Source organism: Panthera onca, chromosome B1 (genome assembly GCF_046562875.1).
Source record: "Panthera onca isolate mPanOnc1 chromosome B1, mPanOnc1 haplotype 2, whole genome shotgun sequence".
Lineage (NCBI taxonomy): Eukaryota > Metazoa > Chordata > Mammalia > Carnivora > Felidae > Panthera > Panthera onca.
Window position 1 is genome coordinate 20,431,428 of NC_138342.1, and position 23,068 is coordinate 20,454,495.

The 23,068-nt window shown below is 42.0% G+C and overlaps 2 protein-coding genes and 1 long non-coding RNA gene across 4 annotated transcripts in view; 2 read left to right on the forward strand and 1 right to left on the reverse strand.

Moving 5' to 3' along the window:
- Positions 1 to 9,496, forward strand: part of ZCCHC4 (zinc finger CCHC-type containing 4) — a 50,554-nt gene extending 41,058 nt beyond the window's left edge. Inside the window, exons 9-13 of the mRNA XM_060655314.3 lie at positions 989 to 1,110; positions 1,352 to 1,427; positions 3,139 to 3,190; positions 3,922 to 4,066; positions 8,926 to 9,496. Of these exons, the coding sequence (XP_060511297.3) occupies positions 989 to 1,110; positions 1,352 to 1,427; positions 3,139 to 3,190; positions 3,922 to 4,066; positions 8,926 to 9,061 (531 nt within the window). The 3' untranslated portion in view covers positions 9,062 to 9,496. The remainder of the gene's footprint in view (positions 1 to 988; positions 1,111 to 1,351; positions 1,428 to 3,138; positions 3,191 to 3,921; positions 4,067 to 8,925) is intronic.
- Positions 9,497 to 12,543: 3,047 nt separating this feature from the next.
- Positions 12,544 to 16,985, reverse strand: LOC132692649 (uncharacterized). The gene is made up of 3 exons (XR_009616499.3): positions 16,141 to 16,985; positions 15,868 to 15,953; positions 12,544 to 13,498 (listed from the first exon to the last, which is right to left on the reverse strand). It is a non-coding gene; the product is annotated as an uncharacterized LOC132692649 (long non-coding RNA).
- Positions 16,986 to 17,247: 262 nt separating this feature from the next.
- Positions 17,248 to 23,068, forward strand: part of ANAPC4 (anaphase promoting complex subunit 4) — a 33,744-nt gene continuing 27,923 nt past the window's right edge. For both annotated transcript variants that reach the window (XM_060655312.1, XM_060655313.1), the window contains exons 1-3: positions 17,248 to 17,547; positions 20,531 to 20,636; positions 22,314 to 22,446. In XM_060655312.1, the coding sequence (XP_060511295.1) occupies positions 17,419 to 17,547; positions 20,531 to 20,636; positions 22,314 to 22,446 (368 nt within the window). In that variant the 5' untranslated portion in view covers positions 17,248 to 17,418. The remainder of the gene's footprint in view (positions 17,548 to 20,530; positions 20,637 to 22,313; positions 22,447 to 23,068) is intronic.

Here is a 23,068-nt window from a genome sequence, read left to right on the forward strand (position 1 = left end):
AAGCCGTGCCTGTTGGCTTCAGCTTACTTTCAGGATGAGCTGCCAAGGCTGAAAGCCGAGTCAGGGTGTTGAGGAGACGTAAATGTTTGAAATAGTCACAATTATAGTTGTGACTTTCTCTTCATCTCCATCTTTCTCTGTCTCCACCACATGCCAGGCTTTGAACTCAGTATTTTACACACATTATCTCGTGTAACCTTCACAGCACCCCTGGGGCAGAAATCAGTAACCTCCTTTTCCAGGTGAGGATTATGTGAAGGTGCCTCTGGTCACAACAAGTGAGTGGCAGAGCCACTGTCTGGTCCCTGAACCTGTGCTCTACCAGGACGTGAGAGGTCGCATAGTGAATGGTGGAGGGCCAAAGTAAGGCTGGATTGAGACTCGCTGACCTGACACCTGACAGGCACGCGTCTTCAGGGGTGGAATTTTTTTAGTGCCAGAAGCCAAATTCTTAATTACCTAGTAGTCCTTCTCGTGAAGTCTGTTGTATTGGGTAAAAGATTACAGTTGTTCTCTCAATACTGGGCAATATGAACTTATCATAACAAAGTTTGCCTTTTCTGTAATGAAATTTCACTGCCACAGAGGCCTCTCTGAGGCTGTTGATTAATAAGTAAACTTTTGCTTTTAAGAATTTTTTCGTAAGAGCCCCCTGGGTGGCTTAGGCGGTTGAGCACCCAGCTTTGGCTCAGGTCATGATCTCACCGGTTCGTGAGTTCGAGCCCCGCATTGGGCTCTGTGCTGCCAGCTCAGAGCCTGGAGTCTGCTTCAGATTCTGTGTCTCCCTTGCTCTCTGCCCTTCCCCCACTCGTTTTGTCTATCTCAAAAGTAAACAAACGTTAAAAACAATTAAAAAGAATAGTTTCTTGTTAAATACTTTGGTTTAACTCCTATCTTGGCATCAGTTGTTCTTTTTTGGTAAAGAATCTTCATAGATGTTCACTCATTTGAGTAAATGTTCTTTTTCAATTTTTTTTTAACTTTCTAGGTAGATTATGATAATCACGCACTTTATAAACATGGAAAGACAGGTCGAAAACAATCTCCTGTGCGTATTTTCACCAATATCCCACCCAGCAAAATAATCCTTCCTAGTGAAGAAGGGTACAGGTAAGATCATAGTGGGACCTTGAAATACATGAGTCACTGAAAATAAAGTTCCATATATCTAACATTAAAATGATTCTCATATTGACTCATATAGTTCTTCTGTTACTTTTAAATTTGGTCTATATTTTATATTGAATTTCATTTGGATTACACCCAACCTCTGTAACAAGTGCCATTTATCTACTCTGTGAATCTTCATGAGAATATGCAGCTGAGTTAAGTCTGTTTCTTTCCTCCTTAGATTTTGCCCTTTATGTCAACGATATGTTTCCCTAGAGAATCAACACTGTGAGCACTGTAATTCTTGCACATCCAAGGTATAGGTTCCTATAGAATGCATTTTTATTCAAATATATTAGTTTTATTTTAGCTTACTAGCCATTACATTTGCTTAAGGTTATTTTGATAATATTATAATTTGTATTACCATATTATCATTTGCTAAATGTACATTAATAGAGTATTTTATGTCTAATTATAAAGTACAACAGCCTTTGCGTTCATCATCGTTAGTGGTTATTTGAATTCACTTTGCTATGGGACTGTATGACTGCTAAAATTAGAAGTATTTTAAATAAGGCGTGAGATGAGTGCTGAATTGTGTTGGGGATAAATTTAAGGTGTTTTAGGTAAAATACGGAACTATTGATGCCATCAGTATTGTAATGAAGTATTAATAACATACTGTGCACTTTTTATGTGCCAGGCCCTTTCCTAAGGGCTGTGCATGGATGAATTCATTTTTTTCTTTAATTAAAAAAAAATTTTTTTTTTAATGTTTATTTACTTTGAGGGAGAGAGAGACTGAGTGTGAGCAGGGGAGGGTCAGAGAGAGAGGGAGACACAGAATCCATAGAAGGCTCAAGGCTCTGAGCTGTTAGCATGGAGCCTGGTGCAGGGCTCGAACTCGTGAACCATGAGATCGTGACCTGAGCCAAAGTCAGACACTCAACCGACTGAGCCACCCAGGGGCCCTAGGTACTCTGCCAGTTTTTGCAGATAAGGAAGGACTGTAGGGACACACCTCCTGTTTATTGTTTTAAAGAGGTGGGATGACACTTAAGTTGGCCTATTTGTTTTAGCTAAATCCAGTCAGAAAGAACATAGGAAGTTCAGTTTGGGTAATATACACAAATCATTCTCCAAAGGAAAGGCTATATTTTTGTAACTATTATAAAGTACAGTTTTCAAAACTCCATAATTTTATGACGGGTTATACTTGTTTTTAACTGTGGCAGCACACCTGATTACATGTATTTTCAATCAGTTTAGAAATTCTCTGTGTTCTTTATTTAAGAGAAAAAAATTACACCCAGATCATATAAAGCTCAAAATGAGGAAGACCAAACTTTATCATTTAGAGAGGCACACATAAGTGGTAAAAAATAGACAAAAGCAAGGAAATGACCATCCCAGGAAGCGGAGTAGGTGTTACTCAATGGGGAGGGAGGGTTTGCTGGATTAGAAAGGGGAGGTGTCTCGGGGCTGACAGGATTCCATTTCTCAGCCTGTTGGGATTCATCAGTCTGTTCTTTATAATTCTCATTAAATGGGACATGTGCCTTATACACGAAAGTGTCTTATACATTTTTCTAGGTAGTTTTGTTTCCCGGATTTAACATTACCCAGACAGTACCCTGTAATCTCTATCTTTCTAAATTATCTAAAATTCTTAAATACGAATTTTATTAAGGATTACACCACATAGACATGTCAAAGTTATGAATCATTAATTCTCTTGAAATTTTCATTGAGTCCTTCTTTGTGCAGTATGGATTGCTTGAACTCAAGATCATGTAGATAAATCCCCTAGTTTTCCAGTTAAGGAAATTGGGGCCCATCAAGGCGGCCTTTGAGTTGAGTGGAGAAATGCATCAATTAAAATCAAAGTATTTAATTGGGAAGCCCAGGAAAGTGAGAAATATGGAGTGAATAATTTACACAGATTTTAATAAGACATTTTAATTTTTAATTGTGGAACTTGATTTTTATGATACATTAAACATAATTTAAAAATTATTTTTGTAGGATGGCAGGAAGTGGAACCATTGCTTTCTCTGCAAAAAGTGTGTAAAACCTTGTAAGTATTTAGACTTAGAGTTTGACATCCTATGAAAACATTTCAGCGGTTTTCTTCACCCAGATAGGGTTTTTATTTAATTGTATCTATAAGAGAAAAAAACTTAATATAGACACCTGCATTGATCTTACCTGCTTTGTAGTTTTTGCAGTTACCAAAATGCACACTCTCTCCTTTATAGGGAGATATGACTGTAACCTATTTCAGTGTGGCATTTGGTTTGGCTTATTTTATTTTATTAATTTAATTTATTTTATTTTTTTAACATTTTTATTTACTTTGAGAGGGACGGGGCGGGGGGGCGGTGGTGGTGGTGCAGTGGGGAATCGGCAGAGAGAGAGGGAGAGAGAGAGAATCCCAAGTAGGCTCCATACTGGCAGCGTAGGGCCTGAGCTGAAGTCAAGAGTCACATGCTCAACCGCCTGAGCCACCCAGGTGCCCTGGTTTGGCTTATTTTAATAGGGCTCTGTGTCCCTCGGCCAACCCCATGGTGTCAGTGGCTCCAGCTCATGACTCCTTGAAGGGCTGCATTTGTTGCCATGTATCAGAAAGAAGTTAGCTGGTTTATGTGGGATTCCGACTCTTTACCTTGGCCTCTTTAGCCAAAGTATGAACAACTATGCAAACCAGTCACGGTAATTTCAAGTAAACACTGTTCATCCTCTCTATCATAAAGAAATGAAAAATTACATTAAATGAACTTCTTCCAAAACTGAATTTTTATTTTATAGCCTGGATCCACTGTAGCATTTGCGGTCACTGTGCTCTTCCAGATCATTCCTGCGGGGCCCCTAAAGATGGCTGCTTTATTTGTGGTGAATTAGATCATAAACGTAGTACTTGTCCTCAGATCACTGCATCTAAGAAAGTGATCAAGTAAGTTGAATTCTTTTATTGACTAGAAACAACTTTTCCTTGTGTGATCCGTATAAAGCAGTCCACAAAGGTGAGCACTGGGGGATTCAGAAGTGCGAGATCGTTGGGTATTTTTACTGTTACGTACCTTTGTGTAGACAGTAGTGTGAGGACATGAAGATGAGTGAAAAAGCCTAACATTTAAGACATGAAAATAACCAAAATACAAGATAGAAACTGATCAACTTGATATCTTTTGTGGTTCATGTGAAATTATAATTTGTGGGGAGAGATTTCAAGCTTTGTTTTTTATATATATTTTTTTAATGTTTATTTTTGAGAGAGATTGGGAAGAGAGAGAGGTAGAGAGAAAGAGTGCGCTCATGCACGCACAGGCTAGGAGCAGAGAGAGGGAGACGCAGAATCTGAATCAGGCAACAGGCTCTGAGCTGTCAGCACAGAGCCTGACGTGGGGCTCGAACTCACAAACTGCAAGATTATGACCTGAGCCGAAGTCAGATGCTTAACCGACTGAGCCACCCAGACACCCCTGAGAGTTCAGGCTTTATCGACCGACATGATATTTAAGTCAGGGCAGCTGGGATGCAGACACGTGATAGGCGAGGCTGGAGAAGGTATTTCAGATGGAATGTGATTTGTAATCCCACAGTGAACACCTTGGAAAATGGAAGCTATCTCTTTAAATTCTGCAGACTTGGAAAAAAAATTTAGACGTATTAATATTTAAATATGTAAAATTTTAATTTTTACCATTTGTTTTCTATGATTATTTTCACTTCCGCCAATATTTGGTGTTGGTTATAACTGAGAACAAAGTTATCCCAGTGACCACAGTGTATTTAGAAAAACCACTGCTGTTTCAACTGGGCTGATTTGAATGATAATACTTAAGAAAACCAAAAAACCTAAAAGGAATGATAGTTATTGAGTCTTCTTCTTTTATTGTTATGAAAACCAGATAGCCAAATTTAACATTACATGAGAATTGGGATCAGCATAAAATTTTTGAGCTATCTTATAACTTGTGATAAAAAAATATTTCTTAGTATTAGAAATATCTGATGCTATTGTAACTGTTTATAATTGTATTAGAATTCTTGTCCATTTGTTTATTTTTTTGGACAGTGGCAATTATTTTTTTCCACTGAGGTCCAGCTATTTGAATTCTGCCTACTGTTTTACTTTTCCATTACTTTTTATCAAATTTACTTTGAACAATTATTTCCATTAAGTAATCCAGGGTAGAAATGGAAGTTTCTAAATTAAGAAATGTATTGAAGAATCTTATAAAAGAGTTTTTCTTAGAAACCTTTGAGAATTGAAGTACAACTCGGGGTGCCTGGGTGGCTCAGTCAGTTAAGTGTCTGACTCTTGATTTTGGCTCAGGCCAGGATCTCATGGTTGGTGAGCCCCATTTTGGGCTCTGTGCTGACAGCACAGAGCCTGCTTGGGATTCTCTTTCTCCCTCTCTCTTTGTCTCTCTCCGCTTGCACACACACACATATGCACACACACGCACGCGCACTCTTTCTCAAATAAATAAACTTTAAAAAGAATAAAGTACAACATAATAAACTATTGGTCTGGGATTGTTGCACCATTTACTGGGTAGTTCTGGTTGCAAACGGAGTTAGTAACATGCTCAGACTTTGATCTGTGATCTTATGATACATGGAAACTGAATTTGCATTTTAGTTATATATTGTAGGCTCTTTGTTGGCTCTTCAACAGCCCTGGCTAGTCTGCTTGGTAGTATTATATTGTTTTCGTTGAGGGAAACCATTTAGTATTTTTTAGTACTAGATTTTATCAAGTTTAATTCAAGGAGCAAATCCATTAGGATGTGGTATACCTGATAAGTCTTTCTTTTAAATATATTTTTTTAATGTTTATTTATATTTGAGAGAGAGAGAGAGAGAGAGAGAGAGAGAGAGAGATGGTTTGTGAGCAGGGGAGAGGCAGAGAGAGAGATGGAGGCAGAATCTGAAGTAGGCTCCAGGTTCTGAGCTGTCAGCACAGAGCCTGAGCAGGTCTTGAACTCATGAGCCATGAGATCACGAGCTGAAGTTGGACGCTTAACCAACTAAGCCACCCAAGGGCCCCAAGTCTTTTTTTTTTAATGTTCATTTTGTGAGAGAAAGAGCCAGGGAGGGGCAGAGAGAGAGGGAGAGAGAAACCCCAAGCAGCAGGCTCTAAGTGGTCAGTGTAGAGCCCCATTTGGGGCTCGAACTCACGAACCATGAGATCATGACCTGAGCCTAAACCAAGAGTCAGACACTTAACCAACTGAGCCACCCAGGCACCCCTACCTGATAAGTCTTAAATAGTATTACTTTTTTTCTCAGAATAGACTCCTAAACTGTTGACAGTTATCTTCAGGTATTTCTTTCAAAAATTTTTCATAATGAAATTGACAAGGTAAAATTTTTTCTTTACAATTGTAAAAAATAATTTTAATAGAGGCACCTGGGTGACTCAGTTGATTAAGTGTCAAACTTCGGCTCAGGTCACGATCTTGTGGTTCGTGTGTTGGAGCTCTGTGTTGGGCTCTGTGCTGACAGCTCGGAGCCTAGAGCCTGCTTCACATTCTGTGTGTTGTGTCCTCTCTACCCTTTCCCTGCTCATGCTTTCTCTCTCTCTTTCTCAAAAATAAATAAACATTAAAAAAAAATTTTATATTTTCGCATGTATGGCATAAAAGATATTTCATAGCTGTCTTATATTAATTTGTTTTTTTCTGAGTTTAATTTGCCTTTGCTCTTGAACTGGAATGATGCAAGCTCCCTCTTGTGGTTAATCGTTTTTATCATTACATAAATACCTATAATTTAGAGAACAGCTACTAGGTCAATTGAATTTTAAGGCAAAACAAAACAATTGATTTATACTCAATCAGTTCAGTTTATACTCAGGTGAAAAATTTATCTCCGGAAATTTTTGTTTATTCATATTAACAAGTGAACATATTCTTCTGCTTTTGTTAACTATATATTCTAGTGAGGTCTGGTTCGTGTTTAGTTCTTTTTGTAAGTGGATAAGCCAAAGAAAATTTGTTCAAATTCTGTATACAGGCACACACAGCTTCACTGACTTTGCCATCCAGACATTAGACTTCATTAAGTTTGCTAAATCATCCCTTGTCAGAACATTAGTCTACTTCAAATAATGACTGGAGGGAAAGGAGGTTTATATAACATGCACAAAACAGTGTATGACTGTAGCATTTGTTTTATTTTTGAACGGGTAGGCTATCCGAATCCATAATGCAAAATCTAAATATGGAAAAGGGGAAAGTTGTCAAGCAAAAGTCTGAATAATAGTCATGTGGCACTACTAACAACAGCTCATATTTGTTTAGTGCTTACTGTATGCGTAGCATTTTACATATCTGAATAATTTATAGCAGAGTACATAGTATCAAGGTAATTAAGAACACAGGTTCTAGGATCAGGCTGGTCTGCCACTTCTTCATTGGACGATTTCATAGCCTCAGTTTCTTCCCCTAAAAAAAAGCTGGGGGAAGGAAAAGGAAAGGTGACCTCAGCCTTGTCTCGGTCTCCCAGATCCTTGGAGTCAAAGATTATGCCCACTCATTTCCATCACTTAATAGAGATGTTGTGTGGACAGAAAGCGAGGCTTGAGTTTGCTCCACTGAGGGATTATATATTGTTTATGGAGCTTCTTTCCTAGGTTTTGGTCCTGGGCAGATCAGAAGGAAGCTTTTCCCTTGGACTTGTGGTTTAGGAGAAGTGCATCTCGTGACCGATACTGCCGGGTAGCCTTGGGGATTTTCCAGGTTAGCTGGTGCTGGCAGCCCCAGCGTTTTCCTTGGTTGGTAATGTGATAAATGGCATGATTCTGTAAGTTTGGAGAGAGAGAATGAACGGACAAGTAATCTTTCTTAGCTATAGATTGTCCGTCACTTAGTTCAGAGAGTACCAGAAGCTAAGGATCTGTTTTGTTCTGGTGTGCTTTAGTGTTTTTAGGGGGTGAGTTCCATCTCGTTTGTTTTGAAGCTAGTCTTTCGAGAAGACGGGGACCACAAAATACGGACATCCTGTGTGGCACTTGTCCAGACTTTTACACCCACTGAGGAAGGGAAAATTAGCCGTAGGGCTTATAAGATGGGCCTCTGTTAAGTGTTGTCAGTTTTTCCATCGTGCGATTTCATTTCTCCACCTCTGCTAACTGTCGAATGTATCGGTCCTTTTCCTGAAAAATGTAATGCAAGGATTTGGAGATTGAAGTGCTGAGTTGAGCAGTACAGACGTACCAAAACCAAAACGACAGCAAAAACAAACAAACAAACAAAAACAAAAAAACAAACCAACCAAACAAAAAAACCCTCCTAACTCATTGGCTTTACTGTTTTTAAAATTTAAAGGATCTATATCCCAAGTATTATTTCAATACATAATCAACGTAAACATTGACAAAATATTTTGCATTCTTTCTTCAACATCCCGTGTGCACTTGACATAGGGAGCACATTGAACTCGCCCTCACCACATTCCAAGTGCTTGGATGCCACATGCTGGCTAGAGGCCACCGGACGCTTTAGCACAGCAGCGGTTTTTCCTGGCTTGACTATTTACCTCTGTGGTGTGTTTGTCTCGAATAGATTGTTCTCAATCTGTAGTAACCGTCTGTCAAGGAAATTTCTTTACTCCAGCATATTGCTTAGTGAGGCCTCAGACTACGTCCTTGTTATTATGATTAGGGTTCTGAGGATTTATGCTTAGGATACAGTAAATTCTTTTCCTCCTATTTTCTTATTTGGTCAGCTGGTTAATTAAATCCCAGCATAATTACATACATCATGCTTATTCTACAAAATAATTCAGCACCTTCTTTTTCAGAGCTGTCAGAAAGCAGAAGCAAAGAAAAAGTAAGAAGACGAAAATGGAGACCGTTAAAGAGCAATCCATGAATCACACATCTGTTACAAGGAAGAAGAAAAGGAGAGAAAGAGCCCATCAATATCTTTGCTCTTAAATGTCCAGTGACTTGAGAATAAGAAAGATTTATAGTCCAACCTTTGATGCCATTTTCTGAAAGTGCCACACTGGACTTAAATTCTGTCGCTTTCAAAGGTATGCGCCTTTTGAAGCCAGAAAATAGGCAGGTGGCATTTGTTGGTGTCTGGGCCCCTCAGCAGCCTCTCTGGAGACCTGGGGAGTTGTCCTTAGCTGGTCTGCCAGACCTCTCCGTGTGCCTTCTTTCACTCTTCAAATCTGTCCCAGTCGTATCATTTTGGCCTCTTTTGAACAGTGGGCATATAGCATTCTTTTGCAGAAAGTGTCAGAAGAGGAATGAAAGGGGAGACTTGAGGTCTTGTTTATATTGAACACGAGTGTGTTAAATTAGACACAGGAATGTTGTAAGTCAAACATCAAAATAATGTATGATGGATTAAACCCCACTTGCAAAGGAAGGCACAATGAGCAATTATTTGGGGACAAAAACTGAAGATGATGGGAAGAGTTTTGACGAGGATAGTCTAAAGATATCAAGAGTATCATCATGGCTTTATGATTAAATATGGGTTTTTCAAGTACTTTTTACAGTGTCCTTTGATGGTATAGAACCACTTAACTGTTGCGGAATGAATGAGACATTTAGAATTATGACTTGCTCTGTCATCTCAATGTCTTTTAAACCAGGCAGTAATTTTATTTCTTTAAAAAAAATTTTTTTAATGTTTATTCATTTTTGAGAGACACAGAGAGAGCATGAGTGGGGGAGGGACAGAGAGAGAGGGAGACACAGAATCTAAAGCAGGCTCCAGGATTGGAGGTGTCAGCACAGAGCCCGGTGTGGGGCTTGAACTCACGAATCGTGAGATCATGACCTGAGCTGAAGTCGGATGCTTAACTGACTGAGCCACCCAGGTGCCCCAGTAACTTTATTTCTTTGTAAAAGTAGTAGCAGAAGGCAGCATAGTTTGGGGATTAAAACCTCTCATTCTTGTTCTGATGAACACTTCTTGACTATATGTCCTTGGCCAGGTCATTCACTCGCAGCCCGTTTCTTCATTATTATTATCATATAATTACTATATTATGTAATAATAGTTATACCACAGGCTGTTTTCTGTGATTACGTTAAATGAGGCACATGTGTCTGGCTCTCGTTCTGTTGGTGAGAAATGTTAAGTGCAGATGGGTGGGGTTGCAGCCCTAATGGTAATCATCTGGTGGTCCAGTATCAGCAGTGAAGGGACTGGGTTTGAATTCTGAGAACAAACAGTTCCTCTCCCTATTTCTCTCTAGGTATCTGACATGATCTCCTTAAGATCCCATAGTTTTGAATGGCTTGCATTTGCATAATGACTTTTCTCCTATTCCCAGATAGTTGCTTTAGAGCAGGTTTGGAGGCATGCTTGCTTGGGCTTAGCTAGAGCCCTGTGAGTAAAGGTACAAGAGCTGCACCCCATCTGGCATGGAAATTCCTTCTGGTCTTTAAGTTAGGGCTGTTGGATGCATGATGTGGAAGGCACAGCGTGGGCCCTGATCAGCTGATGGGGGTGTATATCCGGCTCATCAAAAGATGAGCTAAGCCCCTGGACTTAACATGCATCAGAAAACTCTTCCCTTGTCCCCTTTTTCCATGGAGGTTGCTACGGTGGTCAGAGGGGTGGATTTAGAGGTGACGGGGTGAGATGTGAACCTTTTGCCGAATCATTATGAGTGTTCCCTTCTCTGATTCAGCCATGGGTGTGAACATTGCTTGACTTTCACGGTGGCCCCTGATACCATGCTAAAATCTCTGGAAATCTCCTTGGAAACGCAGACACCTGAGGGACCATGATTCCTCAAGAATCAGGTCCTGCTGGCCAGGGGTTATTATCATCACCCCATTTCTTTAGTTTTAAGGTACCATCAATTGTAAAATGCACTATTGTGGGATTGTAACTTTTCAGGGGGAGAAACCCCATAGCTTATTAATTGTGCATGTTAGATTTTAGGTATATCCTGTTTCAGAAATATTGAAATGTGAAAAAAAGCACATCTTAGAATTGAGGAAATCAGGTATTACTTACAATCAGGAATTATGTACTTTAAAACTTGAACTTCTTAGGAAGTTAAAAATAAGAAATCCGGTGATTCTGTTCTTCTGTTCAATTAATACTAATTTTAAGGACTAACCGCTTCTTTCTTTTCTCAGGGAATAAACTAATAGGATGTAAAAATGTCTCTGGGAGGTAAAGTGTGATGGGAGATGAGGTCATTTGTTCTAATTAGAAATCTGCGTATCTGAACATTAAGATACCTACCCAAATCACCAATAGAGGAAAATCCCTAAATCTGACACAGAGCTTTTTAAAAGGGTGTTTTTCTTAAATTATTACAGCTAAATTTAATTCCACTTCTTGCTTCTATTACAAAATTTAATGACAGCCAGAGTCACTTTGTAGGCCCTGAATGATCGGATTTCAGGTTTTTTTCTTACATTTAGTTTGATATTTAGACTCATTTATTTCTCCAATCTGCCCCACTGTTTTCATCTCATTCCCTTTGCTCTGTTGGGACTATATCCCTCCATATGGCCCAGTCCCACTGTCTCCAGGGAAGTGTTCTAGGAGTCCCCCTACCAACCGCTACCTTCCTCTCTGAACACTTGGGAGTTCTGCAGCCACACCTGAGGCACCTTTCATGTATTGTTCTGCCATTATATGTACAGATTCTATTTCCCCAAAAGACTGCAGTTTCTTCATGTCACTACCCATTTTATACCATCCTCTGTAGGTGCTCAAAAAATTTGATGAAGGCATGGAATTTTCTAGAAGTTTTCAAATGGTAGGTGTGTTACTTTGCTAAGGCTGCCATAACAAAATATCACAGACTGGGCGGCTTAAATGACAATCATTTATTTTCTCACAGTTCTGGAGGCTGGAGGTCCAAGGTCCAGGTGTTGGCAAGTTTGGATTTCTGATGCCTCTCTCCTGAACTTACCTTCTTGCCGTGTCCTCTCACAGCCTTTCTTCTAGGCTTGTGAGTCCCTGGTATCTCTTTGTGTCCAAATTTCCTCTTCTTCTAAGGATATGAGTCAGGTTGGATTCGGGCCCACACTAATGGCCTCTCCTTCTTAAGGGCCCTATCTCCAAATATAGTGCCATTCCTAAGTACTGGGGGCTAGGGCTTCAACATACGGATTTAGAAGGTATGATTCAGTCCCTAACGGTGGGCCTGCCTAAGATCTGGAGAGGGCTTGGTCTTCTGTCCTATAAGGACTCAAACAAGGAAAACACACCTAAACAATATTGGGAAGTATTTAGAGTCAGTGCGAAGACTGTCCTGACACTGAGGGTTTAGATGTATGTTTCGGGTTGGGATGTGCTCTGTGAGCAAGATTGGCAGCCTTATCTAGACGGCTTTACACGTAGAATAATTCAGCTTTCAAAAAAATAATTAAAAAAAAAAAGAAGAAGAATTATTCAGCTTTGAAGGTGATTTTAAGGAAAACACTTAAGTTGACGTCTGGCTCCTTCAAAGTGATCTATAAAATAGTAGGCATCTATGAGAAGTTTGACTAATTTTTAAATATAAAATCATAGCCCACAAAAGATCCTGGTCTGGTGCTACCTCCTTTTCACAACATCCTTGCTGGTGTCTCCAGTGGAATATTTCTTGCCAGTGAAATAAAAATGTGCATGTTTGTGCATCTTTTCATTTCTCCTTTTAATGTACTTAAATTATGCCCTGCATTAGATCAACGTCTTTGGACTTAACTTCCTCTGTTCAGATTAGAAGCTTTGTTGGTAGCAATGGCCTGCGGACACCGTGGTGTGTGTTCGCTGGCTCCTTTCTGGAGCCGTGCCTTGCACCCAGTGACGTCAGAGACAGCCAACTGCTGTACATGTGACTTCACGAACCTTCCCTACAACCCCGGGAGGCGGGTGGCCGGGCTACACGTTTCCTCACCCACCAAGCGGTAGCTGCTCATAAATGCGGATTGAGTGAATGGAAGTGCCATGTAATATACTTACTCCTTGGTGCCTCAGAACCCTAACTGCGCTACATGAGTCAGAAGCTAATACGCTTAGAGCTGCCTAGGTAAGGAAAGCTTGAACAAAATGCAAAGAAAATCCAATTTCACCTATTTGATGCAATTTTAATTGAACATTAGGATATGGGTTAAATTACTTGAGGGTCAGCTAAGAAGGTCATTGCAATACACTGAAGATAAGATCTCTACAATTTGATTTCAGGCGATTCAGTATAAATGTTAACTCAGCAAGACTGAGGGGAAAAAGCACCCAAAGTGAGCAAGCAGATCTTGGAGCTCTGAGAGAGGAGTTTTATCCCATCAGCCAGACAGTCACGAGATTCTCACACTATGTAGTGGCTTCGTACCACGGCAGACTAGAAGCGTCACATCTGGTGGGCTCCAAGAAAACTGAGCCTCAGTAGACCGGCCCAGTTTCTTCACCTGTGAGCGCAGGGGTGAGGAGTAGGAGAAACCAGGGAAATCAGACTGAACATTTTATATGCTTCACGAGGACAAAAAGAGACAAAGGGCTTGCCTGTTAGCTTTGCAATTAATTAATTAATACACAAGCCAGGTAAATCAAAGAAATTGAAAAGAAACGTCTCCATTCCTACCTCTCAGAGATAACCACCCTTCCAAAGATAGGTTTTTGTATAAATAGCTACACAGACACACTCTAAAGTTTCCCCCAGGAGAATGGGAGTTGGGAATACATACTATTTTGTAATCCTCTTTTTTATCAGCATCTGGACATCAGTTTATACTTACAATAGTCTTATTCTTCAGTATGGATATAGTGTATTTTTTAACATCAATCTCTCATGGTTGGACATGTAAGTTGTTTATATGTTTCCACTCTTGTAAATAACCCTATGATAAACATACTTAATGACCAAATCTATTGTCTTAGGATAAATTCCTATGCATACCTACATATATACTTTTTTCTACAGATGGGAATCACGGGTTGGTCTCCGAATTTCTTCCGTAGAGACAAATGAAACACCACGAATAATTGGTACAGTGTAGACTCACTCTGCCAGGATGGACCATCTCCCAAATGCCTTTCATACTTAGAACTACCCTTTGCGTATTTGCGATTGGTTGTCATATTGAAGAGTGTTGATTGATGGCTTTGGCGGCGTCTTTCCCGCGCTCCCCGTTGTGTGCCTGCCGTGGGGTTTGGAAGAGAGATGACTGACATCCTCTCCAGCTCTTGGGGAAGACTTTTTATTGGGCATATTCCATACCTGTCACCTGTGACTGGTGTCAGATACGCTTGTGATAGGGGTTGGTCTAATCACAGCGGCAGCTCGGGACTTCAGTCTTGAAAAGAGCCCTTTGTTTTCTCTCTGAAGGCAGAAGCATGTAGATCCGGTTGCTGTGGGTGGCTTTCCACTGACCACAGGGGGAGCCAGCCTTATGATGAGGTCCACCCTGAGCTTGGTCCCTGGGGACACCAAGTGGCTGGATCTAGCCTGCCTTGAAGTTGGCCCTATTTCTGGACTTGTCATTTACAGGAAGCACTACTTTCTAGTTATTACTTGTGCCACTTTGAGTCAGTGTTTTTTTGCAGCCACGGAGGACAGAGTCTAACACCTATCTTCCACATTTATCTTTCCAGCAAATTCGGTCAATTTCTTATTTTATATGTTTCACCTATTTTATGACTTCAAAATAGATCTCTCAAAATAACAGTCACTCAGATGGCCTAGTTTAGTCACATTCCACATGGTTCCGTCTTCCGTTCCTGTATCCAGTGACTCCCACATATCTGCTCAGGCCCCGACTTTCCCCCCCTCAAACCTGCAGTTCCAGCTTCCTGTTGGCTACCACAGATTTTCACACCGGACCAACACCCGAGCACAGTCCTCACTCACTCAATCCTTTGCCCTGGTCTGCCTGCCCCGGCTTCCCCTTCATACTTCTCTCATTACCTCCTCCCTAAGCCGGCAATGACCATTTCTCCATCCCCGAGTCTGCATGCCTCAATATCCCAACCTTAGTCTTGACTAATCCCTCACTTTCATTCCTTCAGTCTAATCACTAATCAGTTCTTATTATCCTACTTCAGAAACGTCTCTGGAATTGTGCCTCCCCCGACCCCTACCTAGTCTTCCTGCCGTCTTTACCTTCTAACTCATCATCACCCCTGGCACAAGAATTAAGGTCTTGAGTAACCAATGAACCGGTGTGATGCTGTTAACAATATGCCCCCCTCCCGATCCGTTGGCAGCTGTCTGGCCCTTCAAAATTCAACCCTGTACCATTACAACACGTGCAAAGATGTCCAGCATGAGCTAGCCCAAGGGGTGCAGTGGTCAAACAGACTAGCTACCAAAATGTTCATTCAAAAACACCTAGTTCTTGCATTTTTTTTCCCCCTCGGGCACTAGGAAGAGGATGTACAGAGCATGGAAATTCTTCTTAGACTATTTTCTCTTCCATTTTCTTCACACGCACACACTCCCCCCCACCCCACCCCATGCATTTCTACCTCCTTAAAAAGCACCTGGGCATTCTTCCCTTCTCCTGTTGATGCTGTGCCACAAAAGCACAAGTAAACCAATTTGCCAAAGCAGTGTTTCCCTTAGACAACGGGGAAGGCCAAGAAAAGGAGTGGGTGAGACCCAAATCTCCTTTATGGGACAGTGAGAAAAAGGCTGGAAACACCGTTAGTGGCAACTTTGATTTCCAGCGCCCCCCACTCCCACGAGGACACGCGACGTGCTATGGCCACATAACATCGTTTGCTGTTTCCTGGCCACATCTGGAACCCCACACCTACACCGTTTCCTGTGCTGTAATACCTTCTGGGAAATTCTCTGGGAATGCTTCTACTCTCCTCTGTCTGCTAGCACCGAGTGACTCCTCCGCTGACAGTCCTTTTCATGTGCTGTAGGAGGGTTCAGAATCAGGATAACTTCAATTTTAAGAAATGGGCATTCAATTTTAAGAATGTTAAGTGGATAGATACTGCCCCCCCCCCCGCCCCCAGTAGCCAGATTATCTATCACTGCCACCCCAGAACGTTAACACCTGAAAACGCACTTCATGGATACCAAAGGTAAGTCCATTCTCACCTTCAAAATGTTGCCTCCAGAAGAATTTGGGGGTCATGCTAAACTGCAGCAAAGGCAAGGGAAAAAGCCTTACCTCTGAGAGGGGGCAGGGTAAGCATCAGATAGGAGTCAAGAACAGTGCCACAGAACCAGTGCTTCAAATCTTTGTTGCTGAAGGAATTAGTCTACCTCTGGTACTTCCCAGGGGATATCCAGAGAGAGGGCAAGAAGATAGGGCTTGTTAAAGTTGGAAGGTTCTATCGCTTCTCTCTCCTTCCAGCAAGGGAAAGAAGTGAAAGGTAGATGGGTTTTCTACCAGAGATTTTTAAGTTCCAGAATCACAGGGCGATCCGGTCACATTCTCTTAACCAGAGTCCTAACTTCCGTGAACTTTTTGAACATGCTGACCTTTAAATTTGTCCTGCACAGAGAGACATCTTACAAGTTGGCCAAGCTGACCGGTAAGCCTTTTAGGGCAGAGCCCATGCCCCGTGCGTTTGCGGATCCCAGATACTTTGTCCTAGTACATCCTCGGGTAGCTCCGAGGCCACAGCCCCCATTTTTTACGGTGGGGCTACTCCCACCAATAAACTGTAGACGCTTAATGCGATAATCGGGATATATGCCTACTCAGAGGTTTTGGAGCAGGGCCCTCCCACCTTGGCTGCAAACTGGGATCACCTAGAATTTTAATAAATATTGGGTCGCATTCCGTATCAATTCTCTTTTAGTTGGTCTGGGGTGCTACCGGGGCGGGGTTAAAAAAAAAAAATCTCTCCAGGTGATTCTAACCGGGACCGAAAACAACCCGTTTACAGGCTGTCAATGCAGGCACCGGCCGATGAGGACCAAAAGTTTGCGCTCCTTTTCTTACCCCCGCAGTCCCTGAAGCCTCACTCCCAAACCTACGCCTGCGCATCGACGCCGAGGGGCGAATTTCGGGGAAACGGGCCGGGGCCGGCGGGCGCGCGCGCACACGCTTGTGACCACGCCTCACCTACGAGCAGGCGTGCGGCCTCGGGGGCGCGCCCGCGCGCCCTCCGCCCGCGCCGCCTGGTCCTCTCGCGAGGAAGTCCGGGCGCCGGAAGTGCCCGGAGCGCGCGGCGGCGGCGCGGTGCGCAGGTTCGGGCGCGCGGTGGGTGGAGGGAGGGAGAGGGCTCCCGGGCCGCGTGGGCCGCTGAGGGGGCGGGTCTCGCAGGTACCGCCGGGGTCAGAGCTCTCCGGCGAGGCCCGAGGGCGGGGCGGCTGCGGGAGGCCCCTGCCGGCCTCCGACTGGGGTGTCCTTGCGGGGCCGCCCTCATGTTGCGTTTTCCGACCTGTTTCCCATCCTTCCGGGTGGTGGGAGAGAAGCAGCTGCCGCAGGAGATCATTTTCCTGGTCTGGTCCCCCAAGCGGGATCTCATCGCTTTGGCCAACACGGCGGGCGAGGTGAGTGAGCCCGACCTGACAGCGAGCGCGTTGCAGACTGCCCCAGCCTCAGTTTCCCGTTCTGTGGACTTGCCGGGCCGCCTGTGTACCACGCCCTTTCCAAGCAGCTGTGAACCTTAAGTGAAAGTGTAAGGGCCCCTATAAGGGAAGGATCATTGATGGGCCCATTTTCCGTATTCCATGGCAAAAACAGTTTTTGCACAGTGCTGCATTCCCAAGTGTCCTTGAGTCATTTATTTGTTAAATGGGCTTTTTAAAAGCCTATGATGCATCACTCATGAACCAGACATAGTAGTAGAGCCACAGACCTTACCCTAAATTTGCGTAGGGTTTAGTAACAGAAGAAAGAAGAGTTACTGTCATCCTGTAGCTGCAAATGTGCGTGCATGTAGCCGCCACAGAGGACGTGTTTCAAAATCTAGAATCTGTTGTCCAAGCTCTATACTGTGGGTCGGATAGCTACCTCCTGGTAAAAATACCTTTAAATTTAGCAAGAGAGTGAAAGGTCCCTGACTGTCCTCAGTGGGCATTTCTTGTTTGTAGCTTCATCAAGTCTAAATCCGCTGTGTCTGCCTTTCTCCTGAGACTTTTTAATTACCTGGCAGCCATTGTGTAAGGAAACCTTCAGCTGTGCATCTTTCCTCCTTTGGCCTTTTGGCACGTTTCCTGATGGTTGCCTGGCCAGGTGGGAGTTGTGTTGTGTGCAGACAAGCTTGGAAACTAGGTGGTAAGGAACACTTAGCAGCCTGCAAAGCTGCACCACTATAACGACTCCTAATGACTTCTCACCGGGTACGCATGTCTCCTCTCTCAGGTCCCTCCATGAAATCTTCTGGTCTCTCTCCTTTGCCACTGTCCCTCAGAAATCCTCATGGTCTAGAGAGGATTGCAGACAGTACAGCCACACAGCTCCTAGTGTAGGAGGGACGGGCGAGAATGGGGTCTGAGTGCGACTAGGTGTGTGGGTGTAATAGTGGGCACTTGTTTCCGTGTTCTCAGTGAAGAAGAAAGAGCGCTGTGTAGGATGGAGAAGAAAATATTGGAAGTTTGGGGAGAAAGGGGTATGAAAGGCTGACAAGGCAAGTGGACTAGGGAAGTGTAGTAAGATTGCTGGTCAGTATTAAGAGCCACGGGGTGTTGGTGGTCTTGTAGTTTGAGAGGGAACCTAGTGAGCATGGTTGTGTCTCTGCTGTTCTGTTGGACTGTGTGGGCGCAGGCATGGTTGGTTTTAACCAGGGTTGTTTTGCAAGTGTGACCTAGCAAGAGAGATGCAAGAGAGTTAAAGTTACACGGAAGAGGAGCGATTGTAATGATGAACCTTGGATTCTAACATGATTAAGTATGGAAGTAGCATGTGTGAGTGAGCGACAGTGAGTAAGTGGAATCAGTGGGTTGTATGACTTGGTTCCTACCTGGTGGAAGAATTGCAGTCGGTTATTAGTAGGGATGAGCTGGAAGGATAGAGGCAGCGATGAAAAGTGGGAGGTTTGGAACATTATGGCAGCAATTGTAGCTGAAATGATGACAAGGTTAAGGGCATGACCCTGGGAGTGATGGAGGTGAGTTGATGACGCCATCATTAGAAGAAAGGCAATTGAGAACGGAAAAGCCAGGGCGCCGTAGCTCTTGAAATCTGCAGGAAAGATGATGAATAGCGTTGGGGAGCATGAATGAGGCAGGGAGGAGTCCAGATCTTCCAGGAATGAGGAGAATGGCCTCGGGGTCTATAGATGACTGTAGTTAAGAGGGATAGTAGGTAGCATGATGTGACTGGGTCTGATTCACAGTTAGAGGATTTTAGAGAAGAAAAGTCATCCAGAAATGGCATTGGGCATCAAGGAGGAAACCTACTTCATCTCCTGGCCGGGTAGTACGGGGAACATGGGGTACAAAATGGCTGTCATCTGAGAATCCTGCAGGGAAAAGGTGTCCTTGGGTGAGAAGCATGTTTCAGAGAAGAGAATGAAGATGAGACCTTAAGGGTACCTGACCGTGAATTCCAGAGGGCACAGAGGAAGCGTTTCAGAAGTGGGGAATGGCAGAGATGGGCTCCAAAAAGCACTGAGCTTAGTGGATGAAGGATTCCTTGGGAGGCTTGGCTTCCCTGTGGGGGCCCCTGTACTGAGAGTGAAGGGCGTATGAGACAGGGCAGGGAGAGGGGAAGCTGTGGTGTGGGGAACTGAGACGGTGTGGAAGGGTCTTCGGGAGCATGTGCAGTTTTGAGGCCTTTTCTTCCTTCTTTTCAATGGTTGGATAGAGAATAGAGCAGGGGCAGCCTTAGTTTTGACTCAGTAGGCACCATCTTGACCCTCCATGGTGGGAATTTACCCAAGTGGAAGTGGAAATTTAGAATAAGTGACCTGTCCAAGCTCTATGACCATTAAGTGACACAGCTGAAGTTGGGTACCGAGGTGTCTGATTCCAAGTTTAGTGTCATTTGACCATATTACAGCTACCTTTCTAGTGCTGTTTATGTTATTTTTTTGTCATCATCTTCTTGGACAACCTCATTCCTTACTAAAAGATAAGTCTCCTGTTGACCTAGAAGATAGGAAAATGTGTAGAGTACAGGATCAAATTAGATCTTGTTTCACCCATCTTTTTGAGTAGACCTTAAGTTCATTTAGACCTTTCTAAATTCTAATTTCTTCTGATAGCTAAATATTATGCTTGAGATTGTTTTTTTAAATTGTTTATTTTTGAGAGAGAGAGAGTGTGTGTGTGTATGTGCGTACCCATGTTAGTGGGGGAGAGGCAGAGAGAGAGGGAGACAGAGGATCCAAAGTGGGATCTGCGCTGATGGCAGAAAGCTCCAGGAACCACGAGATCATGACCTGAGCCGAAGTCGGATGCTTAACCGACTGAGCCATCCAGGCACCCCTACTTGAGATTATTTTTAAAGATGTGATAGCAGGGATCTAGGTTTATTTCATCTTTGGAAATGGAGTTTTTATTTTTTGCCATTGTATCTGCTTTGTCTTAGGTATTACTTCATCGACTTGCAAGTTTTCATCGAGTTTGGAGTTTTCCACCAAATGAAAATACAGGAAAGGAAGTGACCTGCCTGGCTTGGAGACCAGATGGCAAACGTAATAACAGGATTATTTAAAAATACATTACTATTCACAAGAAGAATTTTGTAAAGGAAGCTTGTTTCCAGAAAGAATTTATTGTGCTTATTATATTTTTATTGTATACGTAATATCAGTTTGGAAACTTTGTTTTTTGGAACGCTTTAAAGTGTTTTCATAGAACTGAGATTAATTTTACTATGTTGTTTCTTGGCAGAGATCTCTCTAAAGAGAAATCTGACTTCCTGGCAAAGATAACTCCTAAAGTGAAATCTGATGGAATATGCAAAATACTTAGGTTTTATTCTTGATGCTGTCTTGTCCTGCACTGATGGCCCAAGCTTCATCTTCCATTCACTAGTCAATTCAGTGCCACTGTGGCCTTTTCTCCCAAAATTGTATGTTAACATTAAATGTGTGGCTCATAAATATTGTCTTCACGAATGCTTGCCTCACCCGAAGGAGTCTCAGCTCTGACCCCATTCCTTCCATTTCTGTATGATCTTTCTCCTGGTGCCCTTTATTTTGTAGCTTGTTATGGCTTTGACAACTGAACTCTCTCCTTCCCTGTTGTTTTACAATGACAGTAGTTATTTGAGCTGTTGTGCACATACAGTCCATACAGTAAGATGCTGTAAATTGTACAGCTTAAAGTTCATCTGTTACCATTGGTGCTTTAAGAAGAAAAGCTGAATTGTTTTTGTAAAATGATATGTATTCCACATCGCTCATTTCTTTTCTTGTACATATAAATGAGTATGCAAAAACACCCTGAAAGCCTCAGCTGTTTCTGGCTGTACTCAGTTTATTCAGCTCTTGTTTTATCTTTTATTTAAAAAAAAAAAATGTATGTGTAGAATTAGAGGGTTTTTATAAATAACATCATGAGATCTTGTACTATTCATGCAAAAACACTAGAATCTCAAATATAAATCATGAAAGTCAGTGTATGTTGATTACACTGTGTATGTATACACACACACACATATAGATAGATGATTTCTTAATCATTAAAAAATATGCCTTGTGTTTTTGGACAGTGAAATAAAGTTTTGTTAGGTAGTGATTATTTCAAGATTGCTTTGATTTGTTTTGAAGAGGAGACCTGGATTGCCTCACATCCAGCTAAATTGCATGTGTTGGTATACAGTGAAACTCAAAGCCGTCTACTTAGAAATTCCTAAATTTGGTTTGTTATGAAGATATCAATGACTTATGTGGAGAAACTGTACAATATAATTCAGCCACAGTGAAAGGAAGAACTCTCCTCAGTATTTGATGGCCTTGTTTCTCATTAAGGGTTAGAAACAAAAGAAATATAAAACCTTCTGAGAACCAAGCAGATGGAATTACTTCCAAGACAAGCAAATCTTGGTGATATGCTGTTGTTTAGCTGCTGAGACCTGTTCTGTATCTTCTGCTTGGTGTAACAGGGTTCCGGTCCAGAGGCTTTGAGGTGTAAGATGTTAAGTGCAGCACGTTTGAGCATTTGCAGATAAGCTTAGATAACAGCAAAACTATGTGCAAAGATATCTTTCAGTTTTTAAAATATTATTTAGAGGAAGGATTTTTAGGTTAAATAATTTCTATGATTATGATGCATTTGAAATAGTAAAACCGGACAAGAAGCGAAATAGCCTTTTAGTTTTCTGGAATGTTGCTATAATTTATCCTGATTGTTTCTTCTTGTTTCAGTTTTGGCCTTTGCTCTTGCTGACACCAAGAAAATTGTTCTGTGTGATGTAGAAAAACCTGAAAGCTTGCACTCTTTTTCCGTGGAGGCTCCAGTTTCTTGTATGCATTGGATGGAAGTGACTGCAGAAAGCAGGTGGAGTCCTCAACAGAGAACCCCGATAGTTACAGCAGGGCGGTCGTGCAGCTTCCGCTTTTTAACATGGAGACTTAAGACTATCTGAGTGTTGACCATGGACACGTTGCATTTAACTTTGGGTTTTAAGTTTATCAAGATGACATTTTTTAATGCTTTGTTAGATTTTTTTTCTTCTAAAAATGTGTGTTTTCTTTACTGGACCAATAGTGCCTGAGTGGCTAAGATTTTTCTTTGCTTTTTTATTTGTAGGAGTTTATATCAGTGATTTATACTTTCAAGTAATAGATGTTAAAATTGCTAATTAGCAAATTGAGGTTCTGTTTTCCTTTTCACCATCTGTTTTTGGCAGAGCTTTGTTTTTTTGCATCTTAGTAGATATGCTGAGTACAAAAAGCGCTAAATTGAGCACTCTGTTCTGATGCTAAATGAGTTCTCTCTGTATCCATGGTCCTTATAGTTTCCTTGCTTCATGAAAATAACTTTTTGCCTTAGTCTACAATCAAGTAATATTCCAGGCTTGCAGTAAAGATGGTGTATAGGATAAGTGGGTTTAGCTAATACTGAAAATAAAGGTTTTTTTTTTGTTTTGTTTAGGAAATACGGTAATTTTGTTTTCAGT